A 15,140-nucleotide genomic window follows, 5' to 3' on the forward strand; every position below is an offset into this window, starting at 1 on the left:
ATGACATGTATTTATCCAGAGCCGTCAGCACCGCTTACGTGATCGTCATAAAATGTGCTGTCCTAATAAGAAACACCGCGCGGGCTTCGCATGATTGATAAAACCCCGAGTGGCTTCATGGTCATCCTCCAAGTGAGATGTATTGTATTTCTAAAAGTGTAAGATCGGCAAGTTTGCGCAACGCCACGGGGAAGGGTCCTTCTGTTGAGAAGAAATCGTCTCTTTTCCTGGTGTGGATTAACAAGCCAGCCAGGCTCTCGTATCATTAATTCGAAAGATGATTCTATCAACTCCAACTGGTATCATACTAATCGCTATGCGTGCCTATCGCAGACCTTCGATTACATTCAGTCGACGCCAGCCCAGAAGAAAGTCAACCAAAACACCATAAGCCCAATACCTTATTGTTCCTCGTATATTGGAGGAGCTCCGCGCAGTCCATCATAACATGGCAGAGGTTCTTCCACTATTTGGTCCGACAATCTTGCATGATCACTCAAGACCACGCGATGTTCAGAGCGAAGTATCCTTCCAACTCCTTGTCTTGTTGCCAAATCTGGTCTTCCAATGGGGTGAATCTCCTTCATCATTTGTAACTCCAGCACCAGTGTGTGAGAGACTGATGTATCAGACAAGTCCCCGGTATCTTGCGTATAATGGTTCGAGCTCTTCCTAATGGAGAACCAGAAGTCCATGCTCATTGTTCCCGCGTCGTCGTCGGTTGTCCACCCGTTAAACAACGTCGAGTCTCCCAATATCAGCTTCTTCTTCAGCTCGCGACTCCCTTCACCCTTGTCTTGAGTGGAGTGGGCAGGACATGCTGGAGCTGATGCTTTGACGATCTCTTCTAGAATCCAAGTCCCGCTACACACCCGCCAAAGATGAACTTCTTCACTATCACCAGGACTGCTTCGAAGACCAGTCAATGTCAGCGTCGCTTTGTTCTTGGTAGTAGGTTTCATGACTGTGTCATAAGTACAGTTGATCTCCACGCCTGCTGCTTGGTATATCCTCTTTGAACATGTCTGTATATCCGGAATCGGTATCGATCGTGTAACGGGAAGGGTTCGATTTAAACTGATGGCCTCTGGGATAGATCGTTGTCCAGCTCGTCGTACGGATGCTGTGGCCTCGAACTCATATGTAACAGAAACCAAGGATGTATCCATAGAAGGAGGCACATAGCTGGGGACCTGATAAGAAAGAGGGTATGCATGAGTCCCTTGTGACAGCTCCACTGTAGATTCGATGAGTTCGCATCTCTTGAGCTCGGTGAACTGTTGTTTGCAGTTCTTGCAGCCCTTCTTGAAGGGCTTCTTGTAGGCTACATGGACTACCAGCACAGCGTTTAAACTCTGTATCTCGATTCCGTCCTCGGTAACTTCCAGTAATAGGGATCCGGAGATGGTAGAGTCGCCATTATCGCTGTCATGTCGAATGACAATAGGAAGTATATCGATATGACAGTCTAGCGAGGCCGGTGGCGTCGTCTGTGTGCTGGTATACCGCTTTGTGAATAATGAAGATGTCTTCTGCGGTTTAATAAGCTGCAGCAGACCAGTCATGATGCGATATACAAATTCTGGCTGTCGGTATTATTTGGGTATATGTGACAAGTCGTCAGTCAAGGTATGAGCAGTCAAACACAGAGCGAGCGGAAAGAGAAAGAAATGAAGTAATTATTATAATTCCATTACACCCTTGAGTCGTACGACTCGACATGAAAGATCAATTCGGTCATATTGACGGTCTCAGGATCGGCTTGAATTGCCAAGAAAAGAACATGGCTATTCCCGATTTTGAGTCGAAGCTGAAGTCAGCCTAAGCCGTTTATGGTAATTCACAGCGGTCGTATCATGCCCAGTCATACTGGGGTTCATCATTGGTTGAATGCTTTGCTTGTGTCCACATTCAGCTGCTTGAGACGGAAGAGCGCATCTTGTCGTCAAAACAAGCATTCAGCAAAATTACATTTCAGATCTTCACCGGCACGCGTTCCGTGTCATGCTCACTAACTGTAATGATATGCAAGATTATCAAGCAATTGAACAACGTTATCCTGGAGCATATCCCCAGGGAGTCAGGTTAGCGTAGACGAGATCACGTCACGCCTTTCCCAATCAGGCTATCTATCGCGGTCTCACCCAACCCTCGCTTGCTCAACCCCAAACCAAGAACTCCTTCTTTCCATCACATGCATTCTCTTCCCAGCACGCGATGCCTGGTTCACCCGACAGGACCGCATCAGGCAAACCACGCAAGCCCCGAAACAAGAGCTTCTCAGGCTGTTGGACCTGTCGCGCCAAGCACGTCAAGTGTGACGAAGCGAAACCAGCTTGTAATCGCTGCCAGAATGCCGGTGTTGAATGTGAGGGATATGGAGTTAGGATCTCGTGGGCTTCGGTGAGGAATCCGACTACTTTTAAGAGGGGTAGTAGAAGGAAGTCATCGCGTCGAACCTCGGAGCGATTGCGTCAGTCGAGGAACCTGGATGCTGTTGGTGAAGAACCTTCTGAAGAGCCTGCGGATGGTTCGGCTAAGGGTGATTATGGTGAAGGGCCTTCTCATGATGAGACTGCAGATCTGTCATCGGAAAGCCACTCAACCACGACGCCTTTGAATCATAGTCAACAATCAGGCTTTGACTTGGATTTCTTGACAGACCACTTGAATACTCGAATCTTCAACTCTTATGAACTCTTACGTCAAGGCTTAACGACAGGTCCTCCATATGCTACACTTCCTACTCTACAGCCGCAGCTCCCATTATTACAACTCGATCAAACGTTCCACCAGAGTCCCATCACTCAGAATGACATCGGCACGTCGACGCCCGTGAGCATAGCTGCGCTCAGCAGTGGCTCATTATCCCTCCCCGAAGTACCAGATTCCGCGACTCCCACATCATCATCGCCAGTCAATACACAGACTCAAACACGAAAGATTACACGTCACATCGATATTCTTCCTAATCCAGGTCTTCATTGCGAACTGATCCAGCATTGGGCGCTCAACCTCTGCGACTCTCTGAATCCTGTACCTGGTATACACAACCCCATGAGAACCGCAATGATGCCCATTGCCTTGGAAGGAAGCCGTACAGATTCAGAAACTTCGACGGGTGCAACGAGTCTCTTCCACTTTATATGTTCAGCTGCAGCGTTTCACCTCTCAAAGAAACGAGATACAGAAAAGGCAAGACGAGAGCTTGAGAATGTAGCCCTTGAGCATCATAATCTTGGCATCACTCATCTCGCGCAAAATATCCGTCATTCCAAAGATGGTGCTCACTGTGTGGCGTTGCTGGCAGCTATTATTATTTGCATCATGAATGAAGCAGTCACTCTACCAACTTCATTCTGGCGGTTACACTTTCGCGGTGCTGTTGATTGGGTGAATCATATCGATCCGCAAGTCTGGCATCGAAACGAAGCAGCCACCAGCATATACTACATGTTTCTGGGCATGGCTACAGTTGTCCAGACTCAATTGTTATTTGACGGCCATGAGACTTCTTACTGGGAGTTTACGAAGGACCTCGGACCACAACCGGAACCTTATACGCTATACACAGCCTTCGGTCTCCCTCAGCCACTATTCCATGGCTTACGAGCAATGAACACTCTCGAAAGGCGCCGCAAATCGCCGAGCGAGACCAACCCCTCCCCCGAAGAGCTCGACCGCCTCGAACTCGAACTCTACCTCTCGGTACCCAACAAACCCGACACAAAAGAATCCGCCGACCTAATCTACCACCACGGCTGTACTTTCTACTACTCAGCCCTAATCCACATGAAGCGCACTCTAAAAGGTGTTCCACTGGCGGAGGTGCAGCCTCTTGTTGAGAAAGCCCTTCCCCATCTCGAGGCTATGCCCAACTGTACCGCTCAACGTTTTTCGCCAATGATTTGGCCCATAGCGATAATATCATTTGAGATTGCTGATGGGGTGATGCAGCAGCGTATGTTGAAGTGTTTGGCGGATTTTGAAGAGAGGTCTGAGTTGGCGATTTGGACGCAGATTATGCATCTTGTTAAGGAGCTTTGGGCGTTGAGGAGGAGGGAGGGGAGTAATATTAAGTGGTATCATACCGCGCTGGGATCAATGAGTGATAGCTTCATGTTGCTGTGAGAGCCTCAAAAATATTAGTGTTTGTTACACAGGCTGAATTTCCTGTCAAATCATGACAAGAATTGACAGATCGTACGTTTTAGAGTTTTTTTCTCTCGCGTACAATAGATAATGGATCGCCAGTCTCTCATGACACCAAACTCAATACACCATTTCGAGCTTCTATTGCATGGCTACACGAACTAAGAGCTTCAGTCGGTCGGTAGCCAGTAACCCATTCACAGCAACAGAGTCTCGGCACAATGGGAACCGAGTTGGTATGCCACTCGTCTCAACTCAATCACATAATCGCCATTGATAATGCCACGTATTTGTAAGAAAACGCCATTTAAAATCACAAAAGCCAAGTTTCCGGCCTGTGACGATCGGCAGATCTCCCACGTTGGGGAATCTGTCGTGGTAAGTTGCCAAATGGGGCCAAACAAGTTCCTGCGCTAAATGGGTCTGATGGATCCACGACTCCATCCAAGTCAACCAAGCAGCGATAACGGCGGCAAAGAGTTGACGTCAAATGCTCACTAACTTAATTTTTTTCTTGGTAATTATAAAAATAGCTGTTCTTGTAAAAATTCTGGGGCAAATATTCTCTCATAAATTACATCACCAAAAACATCAAAGAATACTGCTTCAAGATGGGCCGTGTCATTATTCATTGCGTTCGCCATGCTCAAGGCTTTCACAACCTTGGAGAAGAGTTCTTCAACCTTCTAGATCCCGCGCTAACACCCTTCGGACAACAACAATGTATTGAACGTCGCAACGCCTCGTTTCAAGACCAGTCCAAGTTCAGACTCATCGCTTCTTCGCCCATGACGAGAACGATACATACCGCATACCTAATCTTCAATGATGCCCTCCAGACACAGGAGATTTTTGCTATTCCCGAAGCCCAGGAGATTTCTGATCACAACTGCGATATAGGAAGCGATCCTCCCATTCTCGCTGAGCTGTGCGCACAGAACAATTGGCCAGTCGATTTGAGTCTTGTGTCAGACGGTTGGAACAACAAGGACCTCTATAGTCCCAACAGTCCCGTGACAAGTGCCTGTGCAGCACGTGCTCGAACAGTGAGAAGGATTCTCAGAGAGAAGGGCGCCGAGTTAAGCAGAAATACCGACGAGGACGTTCACATCGCTCTGGTCGCTCATGGAAGCTTTCTGCACTATTTCAGCAACGACTGGGAGGGCAGCACACTAGGATGCGGTACGGGCTGGAAGAACTGCGAAACAAGACGCTATGTCTTCCAGAACGACGACGCCGACGAGGATGCTTGGGTAAGGGAGACCGCGGAAAGCCGACAAGCCCGGGGTCTAACGGGTCCTGCACCTTCAGCAGAGGAGCAACAGAAGTTGTATGAGCAGACAATGATCGGCTGGGTCGAGCAAGGCCTTCCGGACATCAGATACCTGGCCACAGCTTCGGTGCACCCGAGACAAGAAGATCAGGCCAGGTTGTAGGGTGGGTTACACTGTGGAGTTTATGGTTTGGAATTACATCGTAATTGGAGATCGGAAATTTTAGAATTCCGACGAAAAGGTTGTTTCAGCTCAAGACCTCTCAAGGTTATACTCGAAGTGGGGATATGTTTAGTTTGTATCACAATAGGGAATGTTTCTTCCCCTGTTTCTGATTATCGGAGATCTTTCACGAGTAAGAGATAGATCCGCACCGAGATACAGCAGTATCACTCAAAGAGATGTTCAGTGAAAAAGACGCCAAATTTGCTATGTACGTAACGTCGTGTCTAAGTTTGTTTTGTTTTTATCCCTATTATACACATGAAATTAAACGCAGTATGAGCCTCAGTTCCTTCGAGGCGGTGGTGGTGACAATCCCTGTTGTGCATAACCCTCCTGTTCAACAGCAAGTCCAACGCCCGGATGCATCATATCAAAGCTCCTCGTGCTCTTGCCCGACTCACTAGCCGGTCCCAGCGGCCAACTATCATCCCTCGTAAACTTGTGATCCGCCGGCGCTCTGGCCTCTTCGATATCAGGTGAAGGCACACGGTTCTTGTCCCAAAAGTCGAATTCTTGAGGTTCGTTCTCCTCGGGGATGTTGCGGAGCTCCATGCCGTCTGGGTTGTTGTTGGCGACGACGGGGAGAGGTCCGGTGGAGATGTGCTTGCTGCTGCGTGTCCAGGTCCAGCCGGAGCCTTTTCTTTCGCCGGTGGATGATTCAAGTTTGCGGGATGTGAAGGATGTGTGGATGTTTCGGAGGATGGGGCGGAGAATGGGGATGCATTGCACCATGATTGTTCCAGCAACTTCTGATGAGTACCAAATTTGTGACATGCCGTTGCGCCCTGATTCTTGTTAGTTTGACTTCTGGTTGTGAGTGAGACAGGTAACGTACAGATGTAGTAGGCGTCGCGGCCATTTCCTTGGTCCTTCCAACCAACTCGGATCGCAGAGACAACAGCGACACTATGTTTGTTAACGACATTTCTTGTCAAGATCAGATTGTCCAACTTACATCATTCCAAGACTCATTGTGAAGCAGAGACCAATCTTCTCAGCCCTCTTCATCTCCAGTCCTCGAACAATCAACCAAGGGAAGCAGGCAAAGACAAAGTCCATGATGATATTGTAGACTGTTCACCTCGTTAGCATAATCCAACCTCGAAGCCATGCATAAACACTCACTGTTTCCTCCCTCCTTGAAATCGTCCCTAAATTTCTTATCCAAGCAAAAGTCCAGTCTGTACCAGTTGTCGTATGTGGGCTTGCCGCACACCTTGGCCCACTGCAATATGACCTTGGCGACCATGTAACCGTTCATGGTGATGATACAGAACCAAAGTATCCATTTCTGCCAGTGATTGCTCATTCGTAATAGCGTAACTGCAAACGCTGTCTTCGTCAAGGCCTGCCCGATCAATGTCCCGCATGATGAAATAGTAATCATTATGTGCATTGAGTCACTCCATGATTTCGATGAGTCCTCGAGGACATAGCCGTTGCCGAATTCGTATACGATAAGACTGTTGTTTGCGAGAAGGATGATCTAGTCGTGTCGTCAGTATAGACCTTCCATCAGTTGGCATTTCCACTACTCACCCATGATACGATGAGGATATAATCATCGTACCACATTCCATGCCGCCTCGTAATCTTAACCCATAACCTCGCCCACAGAAAAATAGATGCTCCAGCAAACAGCGACCATAGCCCAATGTTCAACTCGGTATACGGATTGATGAACTTGTGGACAGGCTCGTCCTCGTCGGCGCGAAGCTGTAGCCTCATCGCCACATTCTTTGATGGTTGGTTGACTAAAACGAAAGGTACCGGTGTTTCGTTTTAGGTAGAGAGGTGGAAAAAAGGGTAAATGAGAGAAACACCAACAGCCAAAACCAACAACCAAACAAGTCAAGAAACGGGAAGGGGGACGGGGGGGATAAGTGAATAGAAAAAGAGGATTTGGACTTTGAGATCACCCCTGACCCCGCAGGTTACATGGATGGCAGTCGAGAAGATTGAAGAACAAGCCTGGATCCTGTGATAATGCCTGTCGTGCTCACCATACCCTTGCAAAACGGGTATACCTTAATCGGACACTGGGGCCGTTCGGAGCAGGTACCGAAAATGAGCATCCAACGTGCCAGGGAAGATAACGTGCATGAGACTAAGAAAGTAATCTAGCTTGCCACTGCCCATCCCGCTCGGAGTAGTTCTTGGACGTGGAAATGGACCTCGTATTATAACCACTGGCCATGACGCGATCTTCTTGCACCCTAGAAAGTGGCTTAGAATAACTTAAAACATGGGAAAAGAAAAGAAGGTTTTTGTACGCATCACGCACAGATAATTGCTTGGTTGAAAAGCAAAGTTCCCGTATACCTGACACGATTTGCACGAAAACACCGTTTCAACGCCAATGTCGGTACCCGATGGAATCGGTCTTGTCCATCCAATTAGAAGAACTGTCATTGAGGCGAGCAAAATGGGCTTGGAAAAAGTGAAACGATTTTGCAGATTGCTACCCTTGTCGCGGGAACGAATCGACGCTTCCTACTCGTGGCTTAACTGTCAGACACCCCTGTATCAAAGCTAAGGTGCCTGTAGCGTAACCCCCCCTTTGGGGATCTGGCACGCGGACGCTTGGACGATTCTGCCATGTGGGTGGTAGCCGAACAGAGAGAGAACTTTTTTTATCTTAGTCTAGAGGAGAATTGGATTGGGTAATGGTTCTAGTTGCCTCCGTGACCGTTGAAGTGTCATCCCGATGTGGGCAATGAAAAAGAAAAAAGAAGGACGTTCCATCGGCAGATTCTACCTTGGCACCGGGGTTAGAGGGCCCCCCTTCAGCTAAATTACGCTGTGCTTGCAAGATTAAGGGAGCATTATAAGCTGAGATATATGTACTGGACTGTTGGTCTGTTGGTAGCTGTGACACACAGACAGTGAGTGATCAAAAGAGCTTGCATACGAAAAAGCATTTCTTCTTTCCGATTTAATATATTTGCTCCGGCATGCGCATCATTCACATAATTGCTTTTTTGTGATTTGCCGTGGACGACGTCGACGATGCCCAACCTCGATTCTTGAGCCCTTTAATAAAGTTAAAGCTCCATGCTCATGCTCTCATGCTCGCCTCACCACAATGAGAAACGCCCCGCCGTTTGACCTCAGCTCCTCAGCAACAGTAACATCGTACCCAGGATAATGGTTCTTGGGTTCTCGCCTGTTCTGGTCCTGTGCTGAGTTCCCTCTTTTTTTAGCGCGTAGGCAATCTTGATGAAACACTGAGACCCGTAGCGATTCCCAATAATGTCGTGACTTGTCTTTAGTGGAGTCTCGGGGTACGAGAGCAAGCCTTGTTTGTTCGCGTCGGTAGGCGAATGACTAGACAGGGAGGATGAACCGGGACAAAACACGCGGTTATAGATCAAGGATTGGCGATATAAGTATGTGTCTACTTTTTTATGTATGTGATGTGACGAATAAACGTTGCCAAGAATGCGACGATCTTACTCGGAAATCACTCGATATATCATAATTGAACCCATGCAATAGCATTGTGTCAAATGTCAACCCAGCCAAGTCGAGTCAGAGTCAAGGAATACGGTTGACTCATCAGCCTGTCGCGATTCATGGTGTCTTGCTCTTTGTGCGCGCGACGACGACCACTGCTCTCACGACGCGGGTCTTGTCAAACCAATTGAACAATCTCCCTGCCAATTTGAAGCCACCCATCGTCACTCCGTATTCTGCCAGTAACTGGTCTTGGCGATCTAGAAACTTGACCAGCCCAGAAAACACATCATCTGTGATTTCCCTAACCGTGATCTCGTTGCGGTCGTACCCGCACTCCACCAGCTGATCTCTGTACTCCGTCTCCGAGAGGAACGTTTTTAGCGGGCAGCCCATCATCTTGCCAATCAATCGCGCTCTCCAGATATCAGCCGTAGATGCCTTTTCGTTTAGAAGAAGATCAAAAGCCATGAAACTCGCGTCCAGCTCTTTCGCTGCGTGTTTGAGCACGGGCTTTCGCGAAGGTGAAAAGTGATACATGCAATCGAGCGCCAGAAGCCATCGCTCAGAGTACTTCTCATCAGCGACGGAGTAAACAGCCTCGGTAACTTGACGACTCCACGTCTCAGGTTTCGCAGCATTGGCGCAAAACAGGCTGAACGAGTCTACGTCAAAGCCAACGGTGCCTATCTCGCGGTAGATCTTGCGGCGCGACGTCTGGACCTGTGCGTCATTGAGGGTAAGCCCAACATAGCGAAAATCCCTCCATCCTCGGGCGTCCGCGAGCTTAGCGAGTTGCCAAGTTTGGTCACCGCAGCCGAAACCCAGATCGAGAATCGCAAGACCGGAGTTGTTCTCGGTGTCGTCCAGTAATCCGGCGGCGCCGACAACCTGCTCGAGAAGGGCAGAGCAAGCCTCGGGAAATTTCTCAATTGGCGCGCCTTGGGGTGTTTTCCTGGGGGAGAGGGATCGCGTGAGAACAGAGTTTACCTTTTGCTTCAGGGTACGAGAGTTTATGTGTGTGACGACTTACCAGTATCCTACGTTCATCCACATCGAGGTGGGATGCGACGTAATGTTGAGCTTCCAATGCCCCAACCCGTAGATATCACTCATTCTCATCACCACAAAGGCGATGACCGCAGCAATAGCCAAGGCGCTGACCAAGCCGGCAGCAAAGCCGGCGCCGAAACTGTCTCCTTTGAAGGACATGGTATAATGAAAATAAGCATTCAGTTAATTAATTCGAGAACGGACCGCGCCGTGTTCAGCGGCAGCTAACGGGATGTTGAAGATTAAATGTACAGTGAAAAATAAGCCAAAACTTAACCTAAAGCTGCCTGGGCACCAAAGTCTGGGCGTTGCATCCACTGACAGTTTCGCTAAATGACCTGATTAGGTGCATATTTAGACTCTTATGCTTAAATCAGAGATAATCACGGCAATATCAGATTGATCGCTAGAGAAATTGTTTATTCATTCATCTCGTGGCTCATTATTCCTTCTCCCAGGGAATGGCTACTCCAAAGTCTAAAGCTATGCGCATGGCCGATACAATGCATCCCTCCAGTAGAACCATGCCATCCCAGCACCACGCCCCGGAGATCCAGATATTATCCTGACCATTGACCCAACCAGCTTGACGGTCATCAGATTTCTTATCTACCAAAGTCCCTCTCATCAGCTCTTGAACAAGGGCCTTGCCCTCCACGCTGCGCAGTGTCCTTGTGAATTTGGCCTTTTTAATTGCATCTGGCTGCGCCGCCTCGTGTAGGGGACAAGTGCTGACCACGACTCCACTGGGCATGGCATGCAGTGCTTCGGTGCGAGGGCTGCCCATGTCAGGAAACACAGTCCTCAGGGTCATGGTCTGGGCGGCCGAGGGGTCTCTGGTGTGGTGCATGCACGCGAACGATTGACGGACGTTGTCGGGTTTAACAACGCTGATTCCCGACGCTTCGGGCTTGAGGACAGAGCTCTCGACCTGTCGCGTAGGGAGTTGCTCCAATGTAGAGCGTAACGGTTTGTAGATTCGGCCCGCGACGTCGGGGGAGACGGAGAGTACGACGCGGTCAAAGACTTGCTCCAGGATGCGACCGGAGGGGTCGAGGGTTGATTGCCATCGCACTACGACCGTTCCATCGGCTTGGGGCACAGCTTCAATCACGCGGCTGTTAAGCTTAACGTCCTGCAGCTCTCGTGTCAATCTGCTCTGCACCTGTGAGACGCCCCCGCATACAGCGTAATGCTGTTGCCCATGCGAAAGCTTCTTGTAATTCACGACATCGCTCGCAGGGAACTGCAACATTTCCTCATGTGTACACGTCGCCACACCGCTCAGCAGCGGAAGCAGATAATGTGATCTATATCGTCTCGGTAACCGTATGCGATCGAAGTATTCGGCGAGGCTCTCGCTGTAACCGGTCGAGGAAATGTCGAGGGGCGCGACGAGGAAGCATGCAATCGTGAACCAGAATTGGCACACAATCAGGTATAGAATCTCGGTAAGATGGGCAATCAGGCCACGATTACCAGGCCACGGCGGCGGCGTCTGGTGCAGATTTGAGGCATGGATAAAGTAGCTCTCGTTGTCGCTGCCCTTGTGGGAGACTGTTCCATCGGCCGTCGATGTTGCTTTCGCGAAGACGAAGAGGAATTTGATCGGGTGAAGGGGAATTCGTAGGTGTTCGTACATTCGCATCAGGTTGTGATAATACCCTCCGGCGCTGGCGCGCATGGGCAGATCAATTCGTTCCGCATCATTCGTCGTTTCGTTTTTGATGGTTACAGAAGCCGAGTCGAAGGAGAGTCGATCAGCCTAGAAAAGAAACGTCATTGTTAGATCACCGTGTGAAGGAAGGTTTGAAGGATTGGACGCGAGGAGGATTCGAGTGCCTGTAACACTTGGCGAGTCGGGAGCCTTACCTGCTCAAATAGCGTAACATTATAGCGCTCATCGCCCTGTAGTAAGTAGCCAGTGGTAAGGCCGGCAAGACCTGTCCCAATGACAGCTACTCGCTTCGATGAACTTATACTTTGAGCCTCCATTTGAATAGCCTCATATCTTGAACGTCAAAAAACTCAATCCTTTTTTTAAAAGCTGGTGGCTGTACCTAGCAATTATGGTTAATTTTTCTTACTCTTCCAAACCCACCAACGACGACATCTAATTGGGTAGATCGCGACTCAACAAACCCACGGACCTGGGGATCAAGCCGAGGCTTGCACGATCGACTTATCTGTGTCTCGGAATCTTGAGTGTTTTTAGTTTGCTTTCTTGACGGTAATGGGCCGATCAATGGGCGGTGTACGTTGAAATCTACGACATTGTCTACGATATAGAGTTTCGGCAGTTCGACATCGTCTATTGATCGACTGAACCACAGCAGACATCTCAACATTCTGTTTGCTTGTGATTCTGGACTGAATAATTGGGTACTTCTCATTGAGCCAGCTCCTCGTCGACCCACGTCAGACAGCGGGCCAAGGTCTCAAAGCGGGATGATGCAGCGCGAGCTAAGACAAGAAAGAATTGACAATCTGACAAAGATTCTGTCGCAACACAGCTGAGCGCCTACTTAGCCTGAAGTCACTGTTATCACTATAACAGGATCCTTGTTTTTCGTACCTTTGGCCGTCGTTCTTCACGACTGATCCGGCCGTAACAAGCTCTTGACTGCAAATCCACGATGTTGGACGTCTCGAATGCCCGCCCGATCGGCATCCTCGCGGGATACCTGACAGCCTGCGCTGCTCTGGCAGCTGTCAGCATCGCTTCCATCTACCGCAAAGCCGCTTCCTCAGATGCTCTATCGCGTCGTCGGCATTCCATCGTCGTGTTCAGCGCTTTGGCAGTCCTGAGCCTTGCCACAACTTGGTATCACATGTTTCGCTTCTTCCAGTGGTCCTATCAGCAATGGGCATATGCTCATCCAGAGAGCCTTGATGGAACCATCCATTTGGGAGAATGGCTGCGCGACACGACGCTGTTCAAGCAGGCTTGGGTGTCGACCCTAGAAGAGCCGCCAAGAGCGCTGTGGTCTCTACAGATATTTGCGCATTGTGCGAATTGGAGCGTTATGCTGGCATCTTACGGTAAGATGATAGTCAAGTAAGTTTGTGTGAACGAATACTGATATACCGTCTAGACAAGAAGATGAAAATACCGCACCTCTGGGTGTTTATGCTCTTGGGTCAAATCGTGGCTATTTCCTTCGCTTTAAACCTATCCTTGCTGGCCGTTCTTGTTTTCGAAGACACAGATCCGACAGGAAAAGCAACAAACAGGGACAAGAACCAGCCACTCCCAGCAGAAACCCATTCTGCTCTACGCAAGTCATGGCTCGCCGTCCTGGCAGTCACAGTTGTCTGTGCAATCGCTATCCCACGGTATCTCGACCACCCTAACTTCATGTATCTTCTCCTCGCTCCCCACGTTCTAGCCTTTGTTCCTCTACTGTTGAACAAGCTCTTCAGCGGTTCGGAACGCGCAGTCATGGACCCACAGCCATTGGAAGACACTCGCCGCAATGTCAGGGCTATCATTGTTGTAGCAGCTATCCACAATCTTGGTCATGAACATGGGTGGACAGACTTTACGGGGGCTCTTTATGAGCATCCGGCCGTGAGCAGTGTTGGTTGGGATGTTATCTGTTGCTGGATAACCATTTCCGTATGGCATTGGGTTTCTTGGGCTGATGATTTCGAAAATAAGAACGGCTTTCGCCCTTTGCAATGGGTGCATATACGAAATTACTATTTGAATAGGTTGTTTGGTCTACGGGATTACCTGGCTCGACGTTTTATGTAAACGAACCTTCTTTTTAGTAAGTTAAGGGAAGCAAAAACTTCTTATATAGGTACTCAGACTCACCATCTGGCTATAGACCCGGTCATTCAACTATGTCCCTCTGGTCAATTTGAACTTGAAGTGAGTTTATCAAGTAAACGGTGAAAGCTTATTTCTAAAACTATGTTCCATGCCATCATGATCATTGTTTCACGGATGTAGGACTAGGACGCACATATATGAGATACGATAACCCGCCCTCAGAGTGCTAAAAGAGATGGCCCTGAATGCCTAGTAGAGGAAAAGTCTAGTCACTTTATGCCGGCTTAGACCAACCCTTAGGCTACTTGATTCTAACAATTTAAGCCTTGGAGGATAATTCTTCTGTTGCCCGCCTGCCCCCAACTCATCAATTTGCGAATATAGCCCTTGCTCCCATTCTATATTACTCCCATGTACATATATCGGATATGACGCTGCCGACGGACCGTTGTGGAGTTTCGCCAGGAAGATTATTGCCGACTTCTTAACAGGTTATAGCCGAGTAACCAGATCTCCATCTCGGTCTGAAGACATGAAACTTGTGAATCGTCAAAGCGCAGCTTTACCTTCCGGATCCGAAGTCGATAGCATTAGTTCTAACCTCCAGGTCTGGCTCCGCTTGTTGGTTTTGCATCACTTTGCCAAGAGTCAAGGATCCCCTACGTAAAAAAGCAAACAACCGAGACCTGTCATTTTGTTCAGCTGCAAATCATCCTAAACTAGAAATCTCCTCCGCTTCTCGTCGAAGGATTCAAGATCCGGGATTAACCTTGTTGCTTTTGGATTAATTCCCGGCAGGATTGCTTTTTTATGGCATGATTTCCGAGTTCGATGTTGGTTCTAGCAGGCCCGCTGCTACACAAGGTCATTCGTTCTCTGATCAATTAGTCGTCTTTTATGACGATCTTAAGATGTTGGTTGGCTCTTCTCATTTCATTGCGTACGGCCGGTCTCATTCACCAAATCTGTTGGTCTTGACCGGAAGCACGACGATCGTGAATGGAGTGGAGGCCAGTGTCAGACTTATCTATTGCCGTTCCTTGCATGCAGCTCACGCAGTGTAGACAGCGACGAAATTGAATAGCTGAAAGAATAAATTGACTAGTCCATAAACTCATAATGCGTAAGTGAATGTAAGGTAGTAATAATACAGAAGTGCCGATTGACGTCAAACGACAAGTGAATGAAAGAGGGTATCAGGT

General features: G+C 48.7%; 7 protein-coding genes across 7 annotated transcripts; 3 read left to right on the forward strand and 4 right to left on the reverse strand.

The window, feature by feature from the left end:
* Positions 1-401: 401 nt before the first annotated feature.
* On the reverse strand, positions 402-1,565 carry FIESC28_01597 (uncharacterized protein; the record flags this gene model as incomplete). Its single annotated transcript, XM_031155747.1, has 1 exon — positions 402-1,565. One exon carries the CDS (start codon positions 1,563-1,565, stop codon positions 402-404), a length of 1,164 nt encoding a protein of 387 aa, XP_031020225.1.
* A 652-nt stretch (positions 1,566-2,217) lies between these two features.
* On the forward strand, positions 2,218-4,131 carry FIESC28_01598 (uncharacterized protein; the record flags this gene model as incomplete). Its single annotated transcript, XM_031155748.1, has 1 exon — positions 2,218-4,131. The coding sequence occupies one exon, from the start codon at positions 2,218-2,220 to the stop codon at positions 4,129-4,131; it is 1,914 nt and encodes a 637-aa protein (XP_031020226.1).
* Positions 4,132-4,763: 632 nt separating this feature from the next.
* Positions 4,764-5,588, forward strand: FIESC28_01599 (uncharacterized protein; the record flags this gene model as incomplete). Its single annotated transcript, XM_031155749.1, has 1 exon — positions 4,764-5,588. One exon carries the CDS (start codon positions 4,764-4,766, stop codon positions 5,586-5,588), a length of 825 nt encoding a protein of 274 aa, XP_031020227.1.
* A 345-nt stretch (positions 5,589-5,933) lies between these two features.
* FIESC28_01600 (uncharacterized protein) lies at positions 5,934-7,379 on the reverse strand (the record flags this gene model as incomplete). Its single annotated transcript, XM_031155750.1, has 5 exons — positions 5,934-6,436; positions 6,487-6,557; positions 6,607-6,724; positions 6,777-7,137; positions 7,191-7,379. 5 exons carry the CDS (start codon positions 7,377-7,379, stop codon positions 5,934-5,936), a joined length of 1,242 nt encoding a protein of 413 aa, XP_031020228.1.
* Positions 7,380-9,224: 1,845 nt separating this feature from the next.
* FIESC28_01601 (uncharacterized protein) lies at positions 9,225-10,319 on the reverse strand (the record flags this gene model as incomplete). The annotated part of the gene is made up of 2 exons (XM_031155751.1): positions 9,225-10,062; positions 10,141-10,319. The coding sequence occupies 2 exons, from the start codon at positions 10,317-10,319 to the stop codon at positions 9,225-9,227; spliced, it is 1,017 nt and encodes a 338-aa protein (XP_031020229.1).
* Positions 10,320-10,602: 283 nt separating this feature from the next.
* FIESC28_01602 (uncharacterized protein) lies at positions 10,603-12,155 on the reverse strand (the record flags this gene model as incomplete). Its single annotated transcript, XM_031155752.1, has 2 exons — positions 10,603-11,925; positions 12,033-12,155. 2 exons carry the CDS (start codon positions 12,153-12,155, stop codon positions 10,603-10,605), a joined length of 1,446 nt encoding a protein of 481 aa, XP_031020230.1.
* A 641-nt stretch (positions 12,156-12,796) lies between these two features.
* FIESC28_01603 (uncharacterized protein) lies at positions 12,797-13,917 on the forward strand (the record flags this gene model as incomplete). The annotated part of the gene is made up of 2 exons (XM_031155753.1): positions 12,797-13,202; positions 13,256-13,917. The coding sequence occupies 2 exons, from the start codon at positions 12,797-12,799 to the stop codon at positions 13,915-13,917; spliced, it is 1,068 nt and encodes a 355-aa protein (XP_031020231.1).
* Positions 13,918-15,140: the final 1,223 nt, after the last annotated feature.

Source organism: Fusarium coffeatum (genome assembly GCF_003316985.1).
Source record: "Fusarium coffeatum strain FIESC_28 chromosome Unknown BRIP53273_contig_39, whole genome shotgun sequence".
Taxonomy (NCBI): domain Eukaryota; kingdom Fungi; phylum Ascomycota; class Sordariomycetes; order Hypocreales; family Nectriaceae; genus Fusarium; species Fusarium coffeatum.